This window comes from Nyctibius grandis, chromosome 4 (genome assembly GCF_013368605.1).
Source record: "Nyctibius grandis isolate bNycGra1 chromosome 4, bNycGra1.pri, whole genome shotgun sequence".
NCBI classification, from domain to species: domain Eukaryota; kingdom Metazoa; phylum Chordata; class Aves; order Nyctibiiformes; family Nyctibiidae; genus Nyctibius; species Nyctibius grandis.
In genome coordinates this window covers 29,115,712-29,131,033 of record NC_090661.1, presented here as the reverse complement: position 1 = coordinate 29,131,033, position 15,322 = coordinate 29,115,712, and the positions used below count along the sequence as shown (strand labels likewise).

The 15,322-nt window shown below is 39.3% G+C and overlaps 1 protein-coding gene across 2 annotated transcripts in view; it reads left to right on the top strand.

Annotated features, from left to right (window-relative positions):
• INO80 (INO80 complex ATPase subunit) overlaps nt 1-13,629 on the top strand; it is a 73,531-nt gene extending 59,902 nt beyond the window's left edge. The window contains exons 29-36 of one of the 2 annotated variants that reach the window (XM_068399349.1): nt 3,767-3,839; nt 5,497-5,655; nt 6,983-7,085; nt 7,657-7,745; nt 8,533-8,685; nt 9,793-9,952; nt 10,763-10,981; nt 11,596-13,629. In XM_068399349.1, the coding sequence (XP_068255450.1) occupies nt 3,767-3,839; nt 5,497-5,655; nt 6,983-7,085; nt 7,657-7,745; nt 8,533-8,685; nt 9,793-9,952; nt 10,763-10,981; nt 11,596-11,813 (1,174 nt within the window). In that variant the 3' untranslated portion in view covers nt 11,814-13,629. Of the gene's footprint in view, nt 1-3,766; nt 3,840-5,496; nt 5,656-6,982; nt 7,086-7,656; nt 7,746-8,529; nt 8,686-9,792; nt 9,953-10,762; nt 10,982-11,595 lie in introns of both variants that reach the window. The other variant, XM_068399347.1, reaches the window with a different exon arrangement.
• Nucleotides 13,630-15,322: the final 1,693 nt, after the last annotated feature.

The following is a 15,322-nucleotide window of genomic DNA, read 5'->3' as shown; positions in this document are numbered from 1 at the left end:
CATAGACAGCTGGTGTAAGATGTAATGGAAATAAAAGAAATTTGCACTTAAATTATCTTTCCTGATATCAAATGGGCCTCATTTATCTGAAACAGTTTCTAGGTGCTTTGCTGACCAGGAGTCACTGGTGTTGATATTGAACCCAGTCGTATTTAGGAATTTGTCATCTGTGAAACAGTATTGGAAGCAATTTTAGTGTATCCACCTGTTGTGCTTCTTGTCATTCCAAATATGCTATTGCTTATAAAGAAGCTCAGTAGAAAGGCAGCAAATGTTCATTGGGTATTATATGCTCTGACAGTCGACACTGTGAAAATGAGATTGAAAATCTTGCATGTGCTAGAGCTTTGAAAGTGACCTAGTTTTCTGCAAAACAAACCATTTAATCATGTGTTATTAAGAACCCTTAAACTAATATACAAGTGATAAAACGAGAATTTTATTAGATTGTAAGATATGCTAACCCTTTTAATTTAGTAAAACAAAATGTATTCTTGTAATTTTTACGAGCACATCAGGAAAGAAGAGTATGTAATCCTCTTATTATAAGTAAATATATTTTAGTATAACTTTGTTTCCACTAGAGTGCATTATTTATAATGATGGAATTTATGGTTATTAAGTTTCCTTTTAACCATGAGATATGGCTTAACAGGATGTCACTTTGGTATGGTAGTTCACAGTAAGGTTACCCTTCCTGGATGTTGATGTGAGCTTGTAAGAAGGTCACTTTCTTTTTCAGAGGAGTTAAGTTCGTAGATTGTTTATTGAAGGGTGAAAGCAGCATTCTAGACTAGAGAACAGTCCTTGCATTAGTGGTCCCAAGGTATCATAGCTGAAGATAGGAGGGGAAGCCATATACAGCCTTTCAGGCCACTGGTTCATGAGGCTTGAAGACCTGAAGGACTGTGTTGCAATGATGAGTCTTCCAGTGAACTCCTCAGAGCAATACAGCTTGAAAAGAATGTGTGCCAAATACCTGAAGTGAGTGAGAGGACCATGCAGTACTTTTTTTTCCCCTGTTTCCAGGTGTCAGAAACAGGTTCCTTGCAGGTTATGATGTCCTCCTGGAATCCTGACTCTTCTTCCTATAAGGTCCTTTAACCAAAAGAAGTGAGGAAATTTGGTTTTGTTAATGAACAGAATTTGATTTTATTGATGAGTAGAACAACTGAAGAAAAACAATCATTTCAGAAGGAAATCCCTTTGAGATATAGGTCAGCCAGTCTAAACAAGAATTCCTATTAGAATGTTAGTTGAGTTCCTCTTATACATGATTTACTTATGAGAAATATTTCCAGGAAAAAAAAGCCTGACGGAGACTAAACTACCCTGCAGGATATCCTTGCAGGGTGCTGAAAATATATAGCTATGGAATGATAATTCGTTCCTGTAGTATGTGGTACTGTCCACTTTCTTTCCTTCCCATACTGCATTTCCAGAAGCATTTCACACCTGGATGTTGAGGTGACTGTCAATGTGCACGTTCCACTATTGTTACAAGAGCGAAAAGATTTCCTGGCCAAGGATTACCTACGCTGCGAACAGGCACCTGCTGACTCCTTTGGCTTTGTCCCTGCAAGAAGAAGTCTAGAGATTGACAGCTCGGCTTCAGTTCCTCCCAGCTGCCCATAGCTCAGGATGGATTTTTGTACTCTTAGATTTTAGACTGCCAGAAACCTTTCTAATTTTAGAGTTTTGGCACTTTTTTTCTGTGTGTTAATTCATAGTTTTTATAAATAGATAACAGAAATAATTATGATTTCTTTAGGGTGGGCAGGGGGAAATCTTACCTTGGACCAGAATGGGTTCTTTGAGAGTCTGATTTTTATGATATAGCCTTGCCAGATACTTGTGAATGTCTTGAAGTTTGAGTCCTGAGAAAATAGTTCTACTTGACCTTCAAGGATATGGATTCCAAAACCCATAGTTTTTTACATTTGTTGAGTTGTACTAGCATATGCATAATAGCATGCAATACACCCACACTTCCTCCATGAAGGGCAAGAAAGACCGTTTAGATTAGATGAGTGGACTTTCAAGAACAGGCTGCCTACACATGGTTAGTCAAGAAGGAAACGTCCCATGCTGCTCATTCAGCAAGTGTTTCTGGTGCTTTACTAATTTTGCATGTGCTAGTGCACAGGCAGGGTGGTACCAAAAGAATGTGGCATTGCAGAGTGTCTTCCCTTATGCAGAGGGCCTTGCTCTGTCACTGTCAAAGTACAGTATGTCAGCCTCTTTGGAGTCCTTACTGGTACTGTCTGCTTTGTTTGTGTCAACCTGTTGACAGATCCATATGGTGTTAAACACTTTTAAATACTGCTGACCCCCCAGTGGCACTAGTGAGGTTCACAACTTTAGCAGAAATCCTGATTTCGCTGTTACCACTTGAGTTTTCATCAGTACTTGGTCATCCTATGTATCAACCTGTCTCCTTTGCTGTGTGTGTGCAGTGTTAGAACTGCCTTTGAATCTTGACAACCGTTGTCCATTTTGTCTGACCCATCAGATTGTAGCTAGGGCTTCATGCACTGTTACAGGTACTTGTTCAGTGTGCCCCACCTTCCTCAGTTATGTAAAGGATTATTGGGCTTAGAGATTATTCCAAGTCAGGTATTGGGATGCTTCATCTCTCTCTTAGCAGCCAGCATCCCTAAACGTGGTGCCAGCAAGTTTAACCCTTGGGGCTAGTATGACTGTATTGGGGTTTGTGGACCTCCCAAGGAAGTGTTGAGAGATGGCTTTCCTGAAGTGTGGTGTGGAATGACGATCCATATTCTACTAGGGCCTTCTGTCTGGAGGGCCACGTTCACCAAAGGCAACTGACTTGTCATCGACTTTCGTGCTGTCTGAGGAATCCCAAGGAATGTAAATGTAATACAGTTAGTGCAAACTGAAAATGCTCCAAGGTGGGAAGGACAGCATGTGTGCAGTAATAATGGAGTTCACTTAGAGACAGTGTGTTTCAAAGAGCTTAAGTTAGAGTGAAATGAATGACACTTGCTTTTGTGCAGTATCTGATCATTAGTACTGTCTACATAGTCATCCTTGAAACATTTTACGGTCAATCACAACTGAATTGTTATATGACTATCTTGAGATGAATCAATTTGTCCTCATTTTACAGATAAAGAAAAGTGGACAAAGGAGATTAAAACTTAGAGTTTGAATCAGCAACATAATTAGGACTAGAGTTGAGAAGTTTTTCGACTGAAGGACTTCTGTTTGTGCCAGTGGACCCTTGTCCTTTTCTAATGTACCTCTATATTTGCCATCTTGCTTTTATATTAAGATTATTCCCCCACACCCCAGAGCTGTTTGTTCTGTTCAAAGCACCAAATTTAGAACAAAACTTGCATCTACACAGTTTCAACATTTATTTTTCTTTATCAATTGAGCATTGTTAAGGCAAGATTTTTTTAACATTGATCAGTTCTGTGAAACAATAAATTCTTCTTTGTCCATATGAAATCTTAATTTCCAGTGTGGGCAAGATAAACAAGCGCAGGTTTGTTTTGATAGAGATTAGTAAGCTGCTATTGCAAACGGAATGTTTGTGTGTTCCGACAGTCCTGATCTGTAGATTAACTTCTCTCATTCATGTTTTTTTTTTTCTTGACCATGAATAGCACAAAATGTTCTGAAGCGTTCGAGTAATAGAAATAGCCCTGATCACTTTATACAGGTCAAAAAATTCAGTTCTGTGGTTATTTCCTGTTCATCATGCACAAAATAAGGGTGTTTTGATCTCTTTCCTCTGCAGGAATGATATTTTTGTGTTCCTGTTAAGCACAAGAGCTGGAGGCTTGGGCATTAATCTTACAGCTGCAGATACGGTAGGTGAAGTTCGGTAAAGTAATACAGAATAAAAAATCGGCTTACTGATATTTAGTTTTCAGTATAAATATTTCTTTGCTTTTCCTATTCTGTATGCCTCCAACCACCATTTTTCCCAAGCTGCTCATCTCCTGCCTCCCAGCCTCATGATTTATGTAGGAAAACCGGTCTTTCGGTGTGAAAGCTGGCATTCTTTCAGCCATGCTGATCAATACTTTTTAGTACTGCCATTCACATCATGAAATTGCAGAACCTTGTTGACTTTGCTCATATTTACGATATAGTATTATCTTAATGATGAAGTGGTAGAATATTGGACACTTGGTACAGTTTTTGATTGCAGTTGGAAATATCTTCCTTCTCCCCACATACTTTAGTACCACAGTCTAGAAAGGAGTGGGATGACTGAAGGTGTCTACAGATGCAAATGACACTTTAATACAGTGAATGCTGTTTCGTGTATGACTGCTCATAAGGTTCAGCTGCAAAGGAATCAGTAGAACAGGTATCGGTTACCCTTTTTTTTCTGTGCACAGAAGAATGAAGCAATGCCTCTAAAAGTACAAAGTCATTTGTAGTTGAATATCAGCTAGTTGGGAAGGATAAATTGCTTCCCTGCTACTCACCCAAGGTGTAAAGGCATACTGATTTAGGTGAATTGCAAGGATTTGCACTCTGGAGCAGCTGGCACTAATCACTAGGGAAGGAATACTGACCTACATGAACCATTTATCTCTCCAATAACAGCTATTCTTGTGCTTCTAACCCAATACCTTGTGTGCAAGCAGATTTGACCCCAAGACAGGCTGTAATCCATAGCCACACAAAACCAAAGATCTCTGAATGAAAAATATTACATAATTTTTTAAAAAATACTCCATCATATCTTGCTGTCACTTAAAAGAAATCTGAAGAAAGCAAGTATCTGTAGCGTTTTCAGGGTTGAAAAGTTCTCTTGATTGAAGTTGCTTCAACAGAGGAAATAGTTGGAAGCACAGGCATGCTCCTGCAGGCTCCTTGCATGAGCATTTTTAGTTCTGTGTTTCTGTAACTTCCTGAATATTTTACTTTGCTGTCTAAAACTTTTTTCAGTGTTTTTGTTTTGTATGCTTACCATGCCTAAAGTACCCTTCGAATGATAGGGCAATATGAATGTAATGTGGTGTTTCCGTTTTTTGTAGTAAAAGCACTGGAAGTGTTAGACTAGACTAGACTTTATCCAGGTTTGAAAGAAAAAAATTTGGAGTATTACTTTTTGTGTGAAATTCTAACTCGATGGGCTTTTTCTTCTTAAGGTAAGTAACACTAAAATGGGTTCATGATGCAGTTAGCCTATAATTAATTACATGACAGCGATTTAATGTGACAAACTTAGGAATTCTGTGCTTCTGAAGCAGATTTGTTGAAGAAGATACTGAAGACATTCTGTGGAAGTTGAAACATTCACAGTGTCAGTTTGAATTCATCTGAAATGCAATGGAAAAGACTTCATAGGACTGGGCAAAGCTAGGTTAATAGAGTCTGTAGTTGGGTGGTAATTCTGTAGGGTGTATAGCAGAACTTTTATCAGTATATTGGATTTTTGTTTGTTTAATCACCAGGTGCTCTAAATGTATGGTTTTATTTAATCCTTTCTGTTCTGATGTTCTTTTGCAGGTAATTTTCTATGACAGTGATTGGAACCCAACAGTAGACCAGCAAGCCATGGACCGGGCACACAGGCTGGGTCAAACAAAGCAAGTCACTGTGTACCGGTTGATATGTAAAGGCACTATTGAGGAGCGCATCTTACAAAGGGCTAAGGAAAAGAGTGAGGTAGGAATAAAGAAATCGTCTGGAAGACTAAGTTACAGAAACGGTATCAGAAAACACTTATCTCAATGAGGAAAGATACAGGAAAAGGTATCTGCAGGGAGACAGAAGAGAAGCCAAAAGGGAATGTCTTTGTTCAAATAAACAACTGTGTCCCTAACACAGCAGCGTTACAGCTCATTATATGAACTAGGAAGAGCTAATTATTTATACTATGACTTCATGAAAACTATTTCTTATGATGTAATGAAACTGCTCAGGCTTCTTTAAGACAGAGCTTCTGTCTTTGCTGTATCAGGGCTACTGATTCCTCTCATGTTATACTGTTGTACAACAGCTGAATTTTTTTCTTTAAGAAATTTGAAAGGTAATCAAGTGAAAATTATTTGAGGTATGAGGATTGCCATAAGAGCTCAGTGTCCTGCAGCATCAAGCAGTAAGTGTATTGGAAACTGTAAACCTCATGACACTTTTTTGGCAAGAAAAAATTAAGCAGATTCACTTTCTTTGGTAGCAGTTGGTATACTATATACAAAATTCAGATGTTTTGTGTCCTCAGGGTTTCTTTTAGCTTTTGTCTTAATTAGATGCTGATCATGGTGCTGCAGCAACTGAAGCATCTCCAGCTGAATGCATTCACGTTTCTCTTGTTGAAACTTACCCGTTTTCTCTAGGATACTGCACTAGAGTCGCCTGATACCAACCTAAAAATAAAGTGTAATCTTTTTGCAGGTGATCCAAATAATCAAAATGGCTTATGCTAAAGCCTGTTCTCTTTTGCTAAGTTACAACTCTTTTTGTTTGGGTTTTTTTTAATGCAGTTGTAGTAATAGAGGTTGAGCGTATTGCTTAAACTGAGATACTGATTCAATACGGCGATTTAGTTTTCAGTCAAGGAGACTAAAAATGTTGTACTCTTTAACTGCATGATCCTCTGTGCAGGTTACTTGAAAAATTGGACTGGTAATTTATACCTGACAGGTGTACTGCTGTATTTTTTCTTTTTATTCAGCAGTATATTAATACTACTATTATTTTTTGTTTATTACATGGTGCTTTAGAAGAAGTGCAACTTTGCACAAGGGATAGCAATTTTCTGCTTTCTAGCTTGGTTGCTTCTCATATTTTACACCCTTAATTATACTCTTACTAAATCTTCCCTGAAATTTTGCTACTAACTTTGGTATGATAGAGAAGTTGAGTCAATTCTGACTTACACAGACGTGCTGGCATCTTTTTTTTGGCTGGCTTTCAGTGAAGGGTAGTGAGAATGGTTCCTGGCTGCTTTGAGTAATTTTTCCTTTTCTCTCTATTGTTTTTTTCCCTCTAGATCCAACGAATGGTGATTTCAGGTGGCAATTTCAAACCGGACACCTTGAAGCCAAAAGAGGTGGTCAGCCTTCTGCTGGATGATGAGGAACTAGAAAAGAAATGTATGTGAAATTCGTATTGCAGCATTTTCCCCATCTTCCACTTCATTAGCTTATAAAATCTGTGTTTTTATCTCTACAAACACATGCATTGCTGATAACAACTTCTGTTTCCTGGCTCTTTTTGTATTGCCAACTCTTGTTAGTACAAGCTGGTTTCATATCACTGCTGAGCTGAAAGATGTAGTTGTGCAAGAGAGACATGATGATGAGATAAAGTTTTTATTGGCACTCATTCAGGATCATTACATTGTTCCTGAATGACAAAGCTTTGACAGGAATTATGTAGGTCATGACAAGAAAAGTATGAGTAAAAATGCTGTATTTCATTGTACTTTTGAAGCTGTATTAGAGGTATATGCTTTTATGTTGCTTGAAAGAAGAATTTCACTGTAAGACTTTTAGTAATTTGGATAGAAATAGTTTTAATACAGTAGTGTTTTCAGTGTGGTTTTGTTTTAATGCAGCTGACTTTTCTTCACAGTTCTGTTAGAACTAGAATTTCTTGTAAGATTCACAAAAGGATATGAAATACCTTTCCAGTGGTGACAACTTTGTATTTCTTTTCCGACAGTGCGTCAGCGTCAAGAAGAGAAGCGACAGCAAGAAGAAACAAATCGTGTGAAAGAACGTAAACGTAAAAGGGAAAAATATGCTGAAAAGGTACTTTGATGCAAAGAGGTTGCCTGTGTCAGTGACAGAGCCGGAAGAGCTTCAGGCTCACTATTATGTGGTGTGGAAACATTTTATGCAGAGGCAATCTAATGAGTAAAGCCTTCTTCCCTTCACCATTGAACATCAATCTGTGGCACTTCCTTACACAGAAGAGGGATATTACAAAATACGTAATGCATAGTTATCTGTATTTTAATATCATTAGCAACTCAAAAAATAAGGAAGTACTGCATACCCAAACAACACTGTAGATCACCAGTAGCCTACAGACAACAATTTGAGGACTCATGCTTGAAAAAACCAAAATGATTAACTGATCATTCTATGGCATATAAAATGGTGACTTAATCAAGATTTTGTTCTGCAAAGATGAAACGGGAATGTAAATGAAGCACCAGACACAGATAAAACCCATATAGCTATGTGGCTTCTGTGGAACAAGGGAAGATCAGTTTGTTTAAAAAAGATCATTAGAACTAGTTTATGAAAATTCTGATTTTTTGAGACAGGGAGGCTTTCCATTAATTAATTGGAATTTGTGTCATGATAAAGAATTTCTAGCTCACTCCAAAAGGTAATGGAAATCAAAGTAATTCTGTAAGAGTAATTCTCCATCTTTCCAGCTATTTTAGGAAGAAAAAAAAACCCAAACCGGGGACATGGCATTCCTTGAGTTATAATACTGCATTAAATGTTGAGATTCTGGGTTGCTTATTCCCTTTCTTCTGTTTTATTGTCTTTTTCATTCCTGGTATTGTTTGATTTATTTCAGAAGAAGAAGGAAGATGAATTGGATGGGAAGAGAAAGAAAGAGGGCATGAACCTTGTGATCCCATTTGTTCCCTCAGCTGATAACTCCAACCTGTCTGCTGATGGGGATGACTCCTTCATTAGTGTAGACTCTGCCATGCCAAGCCCTTTCAGCGAGGTAAGACTCACTGCTGCTTTAAACTATATACTATACAAATTGTGGCCTTATATCCTGTAGGATTCTTGCTTTCTGTTATCTTCGCTAGTGTAGAACTTTGAGTGCGTGGGGAAGTGAGGTGTCTTAAAGGTGAACCATGGAAATGAAAATAATCTATTGAAAACCTAACAGCTGCTAATAAGCTGCCTTACAGCTCCTCATGTTATTTGACATTCCATTATTCCCCTCTTTATTCGCTCTCTGCCTCTCTTTTCTTCTAGCAAGTTCATGCCCTAACCTCCCTTTCAGCTCCTGAAATTTTTCCATTCCTGCCTGCAGTCCCGCTTACTTTCTTCGTACTTTCTTCTCCCTTTTTCCTGCCTTCGTCATGCTCACATGTATAACGGTGTGCCTTCTTCCATACCGATACCTTCCATAGCAAGAACAGTCTCTTTCTGCTCCTGAACCAAACAGCATCCCTCAGATAGCTCCTTGACATTCAGTTTCTTTGTAAGTACTCCTCACTAGTCTCATCTACATCTCCTCCTCTGCTTTCTTCCTTCCATCTGATTCCATCCGAATTAATGTGGTTTTTTCTCTGGAATTGAAATTGTAAATTCTCCGTGGCACACATCTTCTTTTCCTTCATCTTTTTGTCAAGAATTGCGAACTGGTTTTAGCAGCAAATATATTTTGTTCTATACTGTGTTGATTAAGATTCCTATGTTGTGTTGTTCCCTTATTGACCAAGATTTTTATTAGCAGTAGTAGGTTAAGAATCTTACTGTTTTCTCTCTTGCAGTTGAAGATGCACAATTGAACAGCAGTTTTCTTAAATCTCTGCTGAGACCATTAGTGTCCTGCTTCTTAACTTAACATCTATTTTCATGAATTGAAATTAAGTAGCTCCTGGAGGTCTTTACTGCTGCTCAGCATGTAAATACAGGGTGTGGTATGATTAGACAGATCATGGATCATGCTGTTAGTCTCAGAGAAAAAACAGGAGAGAACAGAACAAGTACCAGTGAATTACTTGTGATTGTATGTCTTTTGAAGATCTTACTGTGTTTGTACCCTTCCCTTTCCTAACCTGAGAAGCTAATGGCTTTGTTCTCTGTCCATGTTTAGATATCTATTAGCAGTGAACTACATATGGGCTCCATCGCTCCTGATGAGAGCAGTAGTGACATGCTTGTGATTGTGGATGACCCAGCTTCTTCAGCACCTCAGTCAAGGGCAACAAACTCTCCTGCTTCCGTTACTGGCTCAGTTTCAGATACCATGAATGGTCAGTACTTTTGCCTTGACTTACTACTAACATTTACTAAACATTGACTTTGTAAGGCTAGGTGATATATTTTCTGGATTTTAACCAGAGTATATGCATGGTTGGCAAGATTTGGAGGAAAAAATGCCTTTTCATTGAGAAATTACTTCTGATTTGGTAGGAAATCTCTTTATAGTCCATCATTCACCACACTTTCCTCTTTTCTGTGTTAGTTACTCTTAAAAGTTTTGTCCTTTGTTCCTGTGTTACAGAGGGCTCGCCTTCCATTATGTGCATATTACCAAATTACAGACAACCACAGAACTATTAATCCCTAAGCTTTTCCTTGAATGTGATGTGGGCTAATAATCAGTTGTCTATTTCCAATGGGTGATTGGAGCAGCTGTCATTTTAAATAATGGCAAATGTTTTTAACTACCATAGTTTTCTACACTGAAATAAGTAGAGCCATAGTTCTTGATGAGTTTCTTTAGAGATAGCAAATGGAAGCAAATTCTTAGATTTCTCTTCAAGTAAGAAAATGCTTCATCCTGAAGTGAAACCTAGAATCTATTTGTAGATTGGATTCGTAATAATAATGACAAGTAGTTGGAGTTAATAAGATGTGGTTAATGTAGAGTGAAATTTTGTATACGGTTTCTTTTCGTGGGATCACTGCTTGCTAACAGTGTCCATATTAATGGAAATGAAAAGTATCAGTTAATAGGAACAGTATTAATGTAAATGGTTGGTAGTTACGATGCTGTATTCATTTGTGAGTTACCTGAAATACTATAGCAGTTATTGGTTTAACCTTCTTTTTTTGTTAAGGTGTTTCAATGCAAGATACACCTCTCACTGGGAGAGGCCAGTCAGGTCGAAGCCGGGGTCGTCCTAAAGGTTCGGGCAGTGGATCAAAAGGTGGCACTGGGAAAGGCAGAAGCCGGAAGTCAATAGCGGGAAGTGCAGCTGCAATGGCAGGTGCCAAAGCAGGGGCAGCGGCAGCCTCTGCAGCGGCATATGCAGCGTACGGGTACAATGTCTCTAAAGGTATGTGGGGAAGGGGAGGCAGCAGACTACCCAGAGCAGAACCAACCACATGAGTTTGGGTGATTGTTGTTTACAGCCTGTCAAAAAATAGATAAAAAATGTTGTATTGTTTGTATTCCTTGTCCATTATGTTCTGAAATCCAGGCAATACACAATGTGACATGGTAATGGTGTGAGAGGGTAGCCAGTTTCACCGCAGATGACCTTGAGAGGCTAGTCCTGCAGAAGTTTTGTCTGCCCTTTGAATTATCTCATACCAAATATTTTGCCTCTTTTTTTTTTATTTTGGTGTCCAGACAAATCGGATAGTGTTGTTTATCCCATGAGTACGGCTGTGCCTTTCCTGCATTGCTGTCACGTTGAAGTTACAGCATCAGGTTCCAAAATCTGCTAAACTGATGGTGATGGATCTTCAGCTTTACACCAGCTGAAGGTGGCCCAGGGTATAACTGCAAGATGTTTTGTATCTTAAGGACATCCATCTTCATTAAACTCTCATCAACCATGAATACAGGGTGGTCTTAGGACTGATTGTTAGTATATTGTTTATTGTTGAAGAGCCACAAGTGGAATAACATGCTCACATGGAATTTGATTCTCTTTTCCATTGGTAGGCATGTCTGCAAGTAGCTCTCTACAAACAGCAATTATTCGGCCTTCTGGACTTGCAGATTTTGGACCTTCAAGCACCTCTTCTCCCTTGAGCTCCCCTTTGAGCAAAGGAAACAGTGTTTGTGGGACCCCCAAAAGCTTAAACCTGACCAGCAGTCTCATATCAGAAGCTCCAATTCGGAAGCAAAGCAAAGGTGCCCACACCTCAGGTGGTCGATAGTAATTTTGAACCCCCAAAGCCTGTCTGAACTGTTTTGGCTTTCAGAGTAGACCACCCTGCCAGTCGAAGGCATGCAAACGAATGCCTTGTTGCTGTCCAGAACGTGTGTGAAAAGAAAATCAAAGCACAATGGGAGTGGGTGGTTTATGTGAGCACTTTGATTATGTGTATTCCAAAAAAATGTCTTTGCAGACACTGCAAGAAGGAGGGAAGGGAGTCTGGGGTAACTGGGAGAGTGCCAGCTTGCGTTTTATTGACATGTCTGACAAAGATTCCCAAGAAAGCATCCAGCTACTCCATGCAATATCCTGCAGCTGTGTGTACTTGAAGTCACACCGATATACTTTCTGTCTTGTAGTTTGAGGTGGAACCCAGCGTTAGTTTTATCCTATGAAATCAGTATCTGAACCCCAGGAGTATCGTGTAGAGTCAGAAGACATTTCCGTACTGGCAGCTGGTCAGTGTACATGCAGGGGTAATGGGGGGCTAAGCTGAAGATGTTGTGTGATCAAAAAAAAATCTTGTATTCTTCTAGTGTGGGCCTCTGGGTTCTCTAAAGGTCTGAAATGCAAAGGAAGGTATCTCTCGGGTGGTTTCCAGGGAATGGACTCTTTTCAGCACTGTCTGTCAGAAACAGGTTCAGAGCCGCAGAATAGAGAGCGCTGGCAGGCCTAGTGAGGGCAGCAGCACTGCCTCTGCTTCACGCAGTGGAAGAAACCACAAGCCGGTGATTTGGTTTGCATTTCAGAGTTCTCATCAGCATGAATGCTCGCTGTGTTCAGAATGATTTCACTCACTTTTGAGGTGTGCAGAACTCTTAAAAGCTTAGAAAGAAAGTAAGGCTCTATTTGTACACACCTCAAGAGGAGGGAAAGCTGAAGTGCTGAGGAGGAGTTTGCTGCTGCTCCTCCTCTCACTGTGCCATAGCAGAGCGTGGTTCTGCAGCTTGCAGTGCTGCGAGGGGAGCAACAAAAAATAGTCCTGAGGGAGATAGAACTGTGCCATTCCCCCTTCCAGCAAATCCTGGGAAAAAAATTGTCTCGTATCCCAGCCACCTGTTTACTGTTTTTCCAGTGTGTTTTCCCTTCATCTCTGTGATCATCACACATACTAGCTTGGTTGAGGTCACTGCAGTGCATGGGTGCCAGTAGCTGTGTCCCATGAGGCTGTTAGAAGGCAGCGCTGCCAGTGCCCATCTGTGTTCTCATTCTCTGGTTGCTCTTTCCCTGTTCTCAATGCACAACTTCCCCCCTGTAGCCCCTTGCTTTGCTGTAAGCGTTGTCTGCGTTGCACTGAGATTTAGGTGTGGGGCAGTTCTTCTGTCTGACACATTGAATTAAAAGGCTATTCTGCCGGGGCACTTTCATCCCTTGAGAGAGAAGCAAGTTGAGTTGCAGGCCTGGGCTGTGACAGTGGAAGATGACTTTTTTTATTATTATAATTTTTTTCCAACCCCAAATCCTTTGCCTGGCGTCCTACAATGTGGAGCGAGTGCTTCCTGTTGGCTCTGCCTCTAATTTGCACACCTGAAAATAGCAGAACTGAGCTTAGTTAGATTGATTTTTAAACAGATTTGCAGGGGATAATTGAGGGGGAGGTGGTGTTTAATTAACTCATGAAGACTTCCCCCTTCCCCTTCTATTCACATGTATATATCATATTTAGAGGGAATCAGACAAATGCCAAGCCTTTTTTTCTCTTTGAATGTGCTGTCTATTTTTATAACTGAACTTGTACATATGTATAAAGAGAGACACATCTTTCTTTTACTAACTGGAGAAGAAAATCTTAAATAAAATGGAGTGAGATAATTTTATGTAAATCGGTGTCTTTGTGGTTTTTATGCATATAGATGTATGAATGAGAGGATTAGGGAAGAGAACATGGAGGATGTGCATCTGGAAGTGCATGTAGAGACATGCTGCTCAATATAATGCTCTAGAATGTCTACGCTCTTCTAGGTATCACCTTTGTAACCTTTTTCAGTTACAACTGTACGCTTATCACATACCTGTATTCACTGATTATCTGGTAACCTACTTTGGAGTAGGTATATAGCAGATCACAAGAAAAGGAAGTGTAATACGCGTAATTACATAGTACCTGAGCTATGATGGTTGAATTCAATACAGTCGATCATTTTGCAACATCATTCTGTACAGGTTTTTTTTTCCTTTTTTTTTTTTTCAGTGCAAGTTGAAAGAACTTTTTTGTGTGCAGTTTTGATTTTTCAAACTGTTAGGCAGTTGTGTCAATTTGATGTACAAAGTGGAGAGAAAAAATAATTTGTAACTTGAAAAGATTGCAAAAATATAATATGTACTGTTGCATGTGATACTTCTGGAAGATTAAATTATTGATATTTTTAAAACTGATAATATAAAAAGTTATTTCATCTTCAAAAGAAATAGATTGACATTAGAAGTTGTGGCAAAAGTAGTGGTCTGTCTGCTTGTGAAACTTGCATCAGGCTAACAAATTCAGGAAGATCTAATGTAGCAGTAAAGTAAATGAACTGCCAGATCGTGTCCAGTTGTGTCATAGAAAAATTGAGATTCCGTGATGTTAATCAAGGAATCGGGAAGCATTCAGGTGATGGCTGTTCTAATTTCTTGATTTGGGGAAGTAAGTAGTGCTAGAAAGACTGGTAATTTTTTTTAAGGAGATGGAGTTAGTTTTGTGTTCCACACTCTGGGGAACGCTTCTGTTGAAGTGAGTAAAATGGACACGCACACTGAGACTTCGTTCTTTGAAGTTTCAGTCTCAGCATCTTTTCACTGCGTGTTATGCAGTTGTCTTACGGCTTAATGGCAGAAAGCCGCTTTCCTTTGATGGATCAAGGTGTTTTGCTAATTGCAGAAACAGAATATTGAATGAACTGAGTTTGGGACCTAAGCTGGAATGGTGAAATAGATGTCAGTATGTTTTGGGGGATGTTGGGAATGCTGTGTATTCCTCATGCTATTTGATTATATCATTTATATCTTTACTCACCAATTACTACAAAACTGGTCGATGATTAATTTAATACTACCGTAAAATACATTTAAAGATGATAATTTTCTTAGGTCATATGGGAAGTAGGACTAAAAGGTGCTGTCGTGTCCCACCCTCACACACATTTTTGCAGTTCAGCAGGGTCTCCAGAGCACCCATTCTTTTCCCACAGCCACGCATGGTCAACAAAGTCTTCCCAAGCAGGGACCAAATTAAGTCTTACCATTAGAGACCGAAACTGCAACTGTAGTATTCCTTTGGAAGAAAGCAAGAGTGATTTAAACTATTACCTCCTCTCAAAAAATATTGCAGGGTAGTTGGAGACAGGAGAAAGGGATTTCCTTCTGACCTCTAATACTGAATTTAACCTTAAATGCGTGGCCAGGACATACCAGCCAGGCCACTGATAAAATGCAACATTATGAGCACCAGTACAGTTTGCCCTACATCTTCTCTCTGAATGTGGTTAATTGTCAGCACCCTAGGGGATGGCAAAACCAAGCAAAAACTGA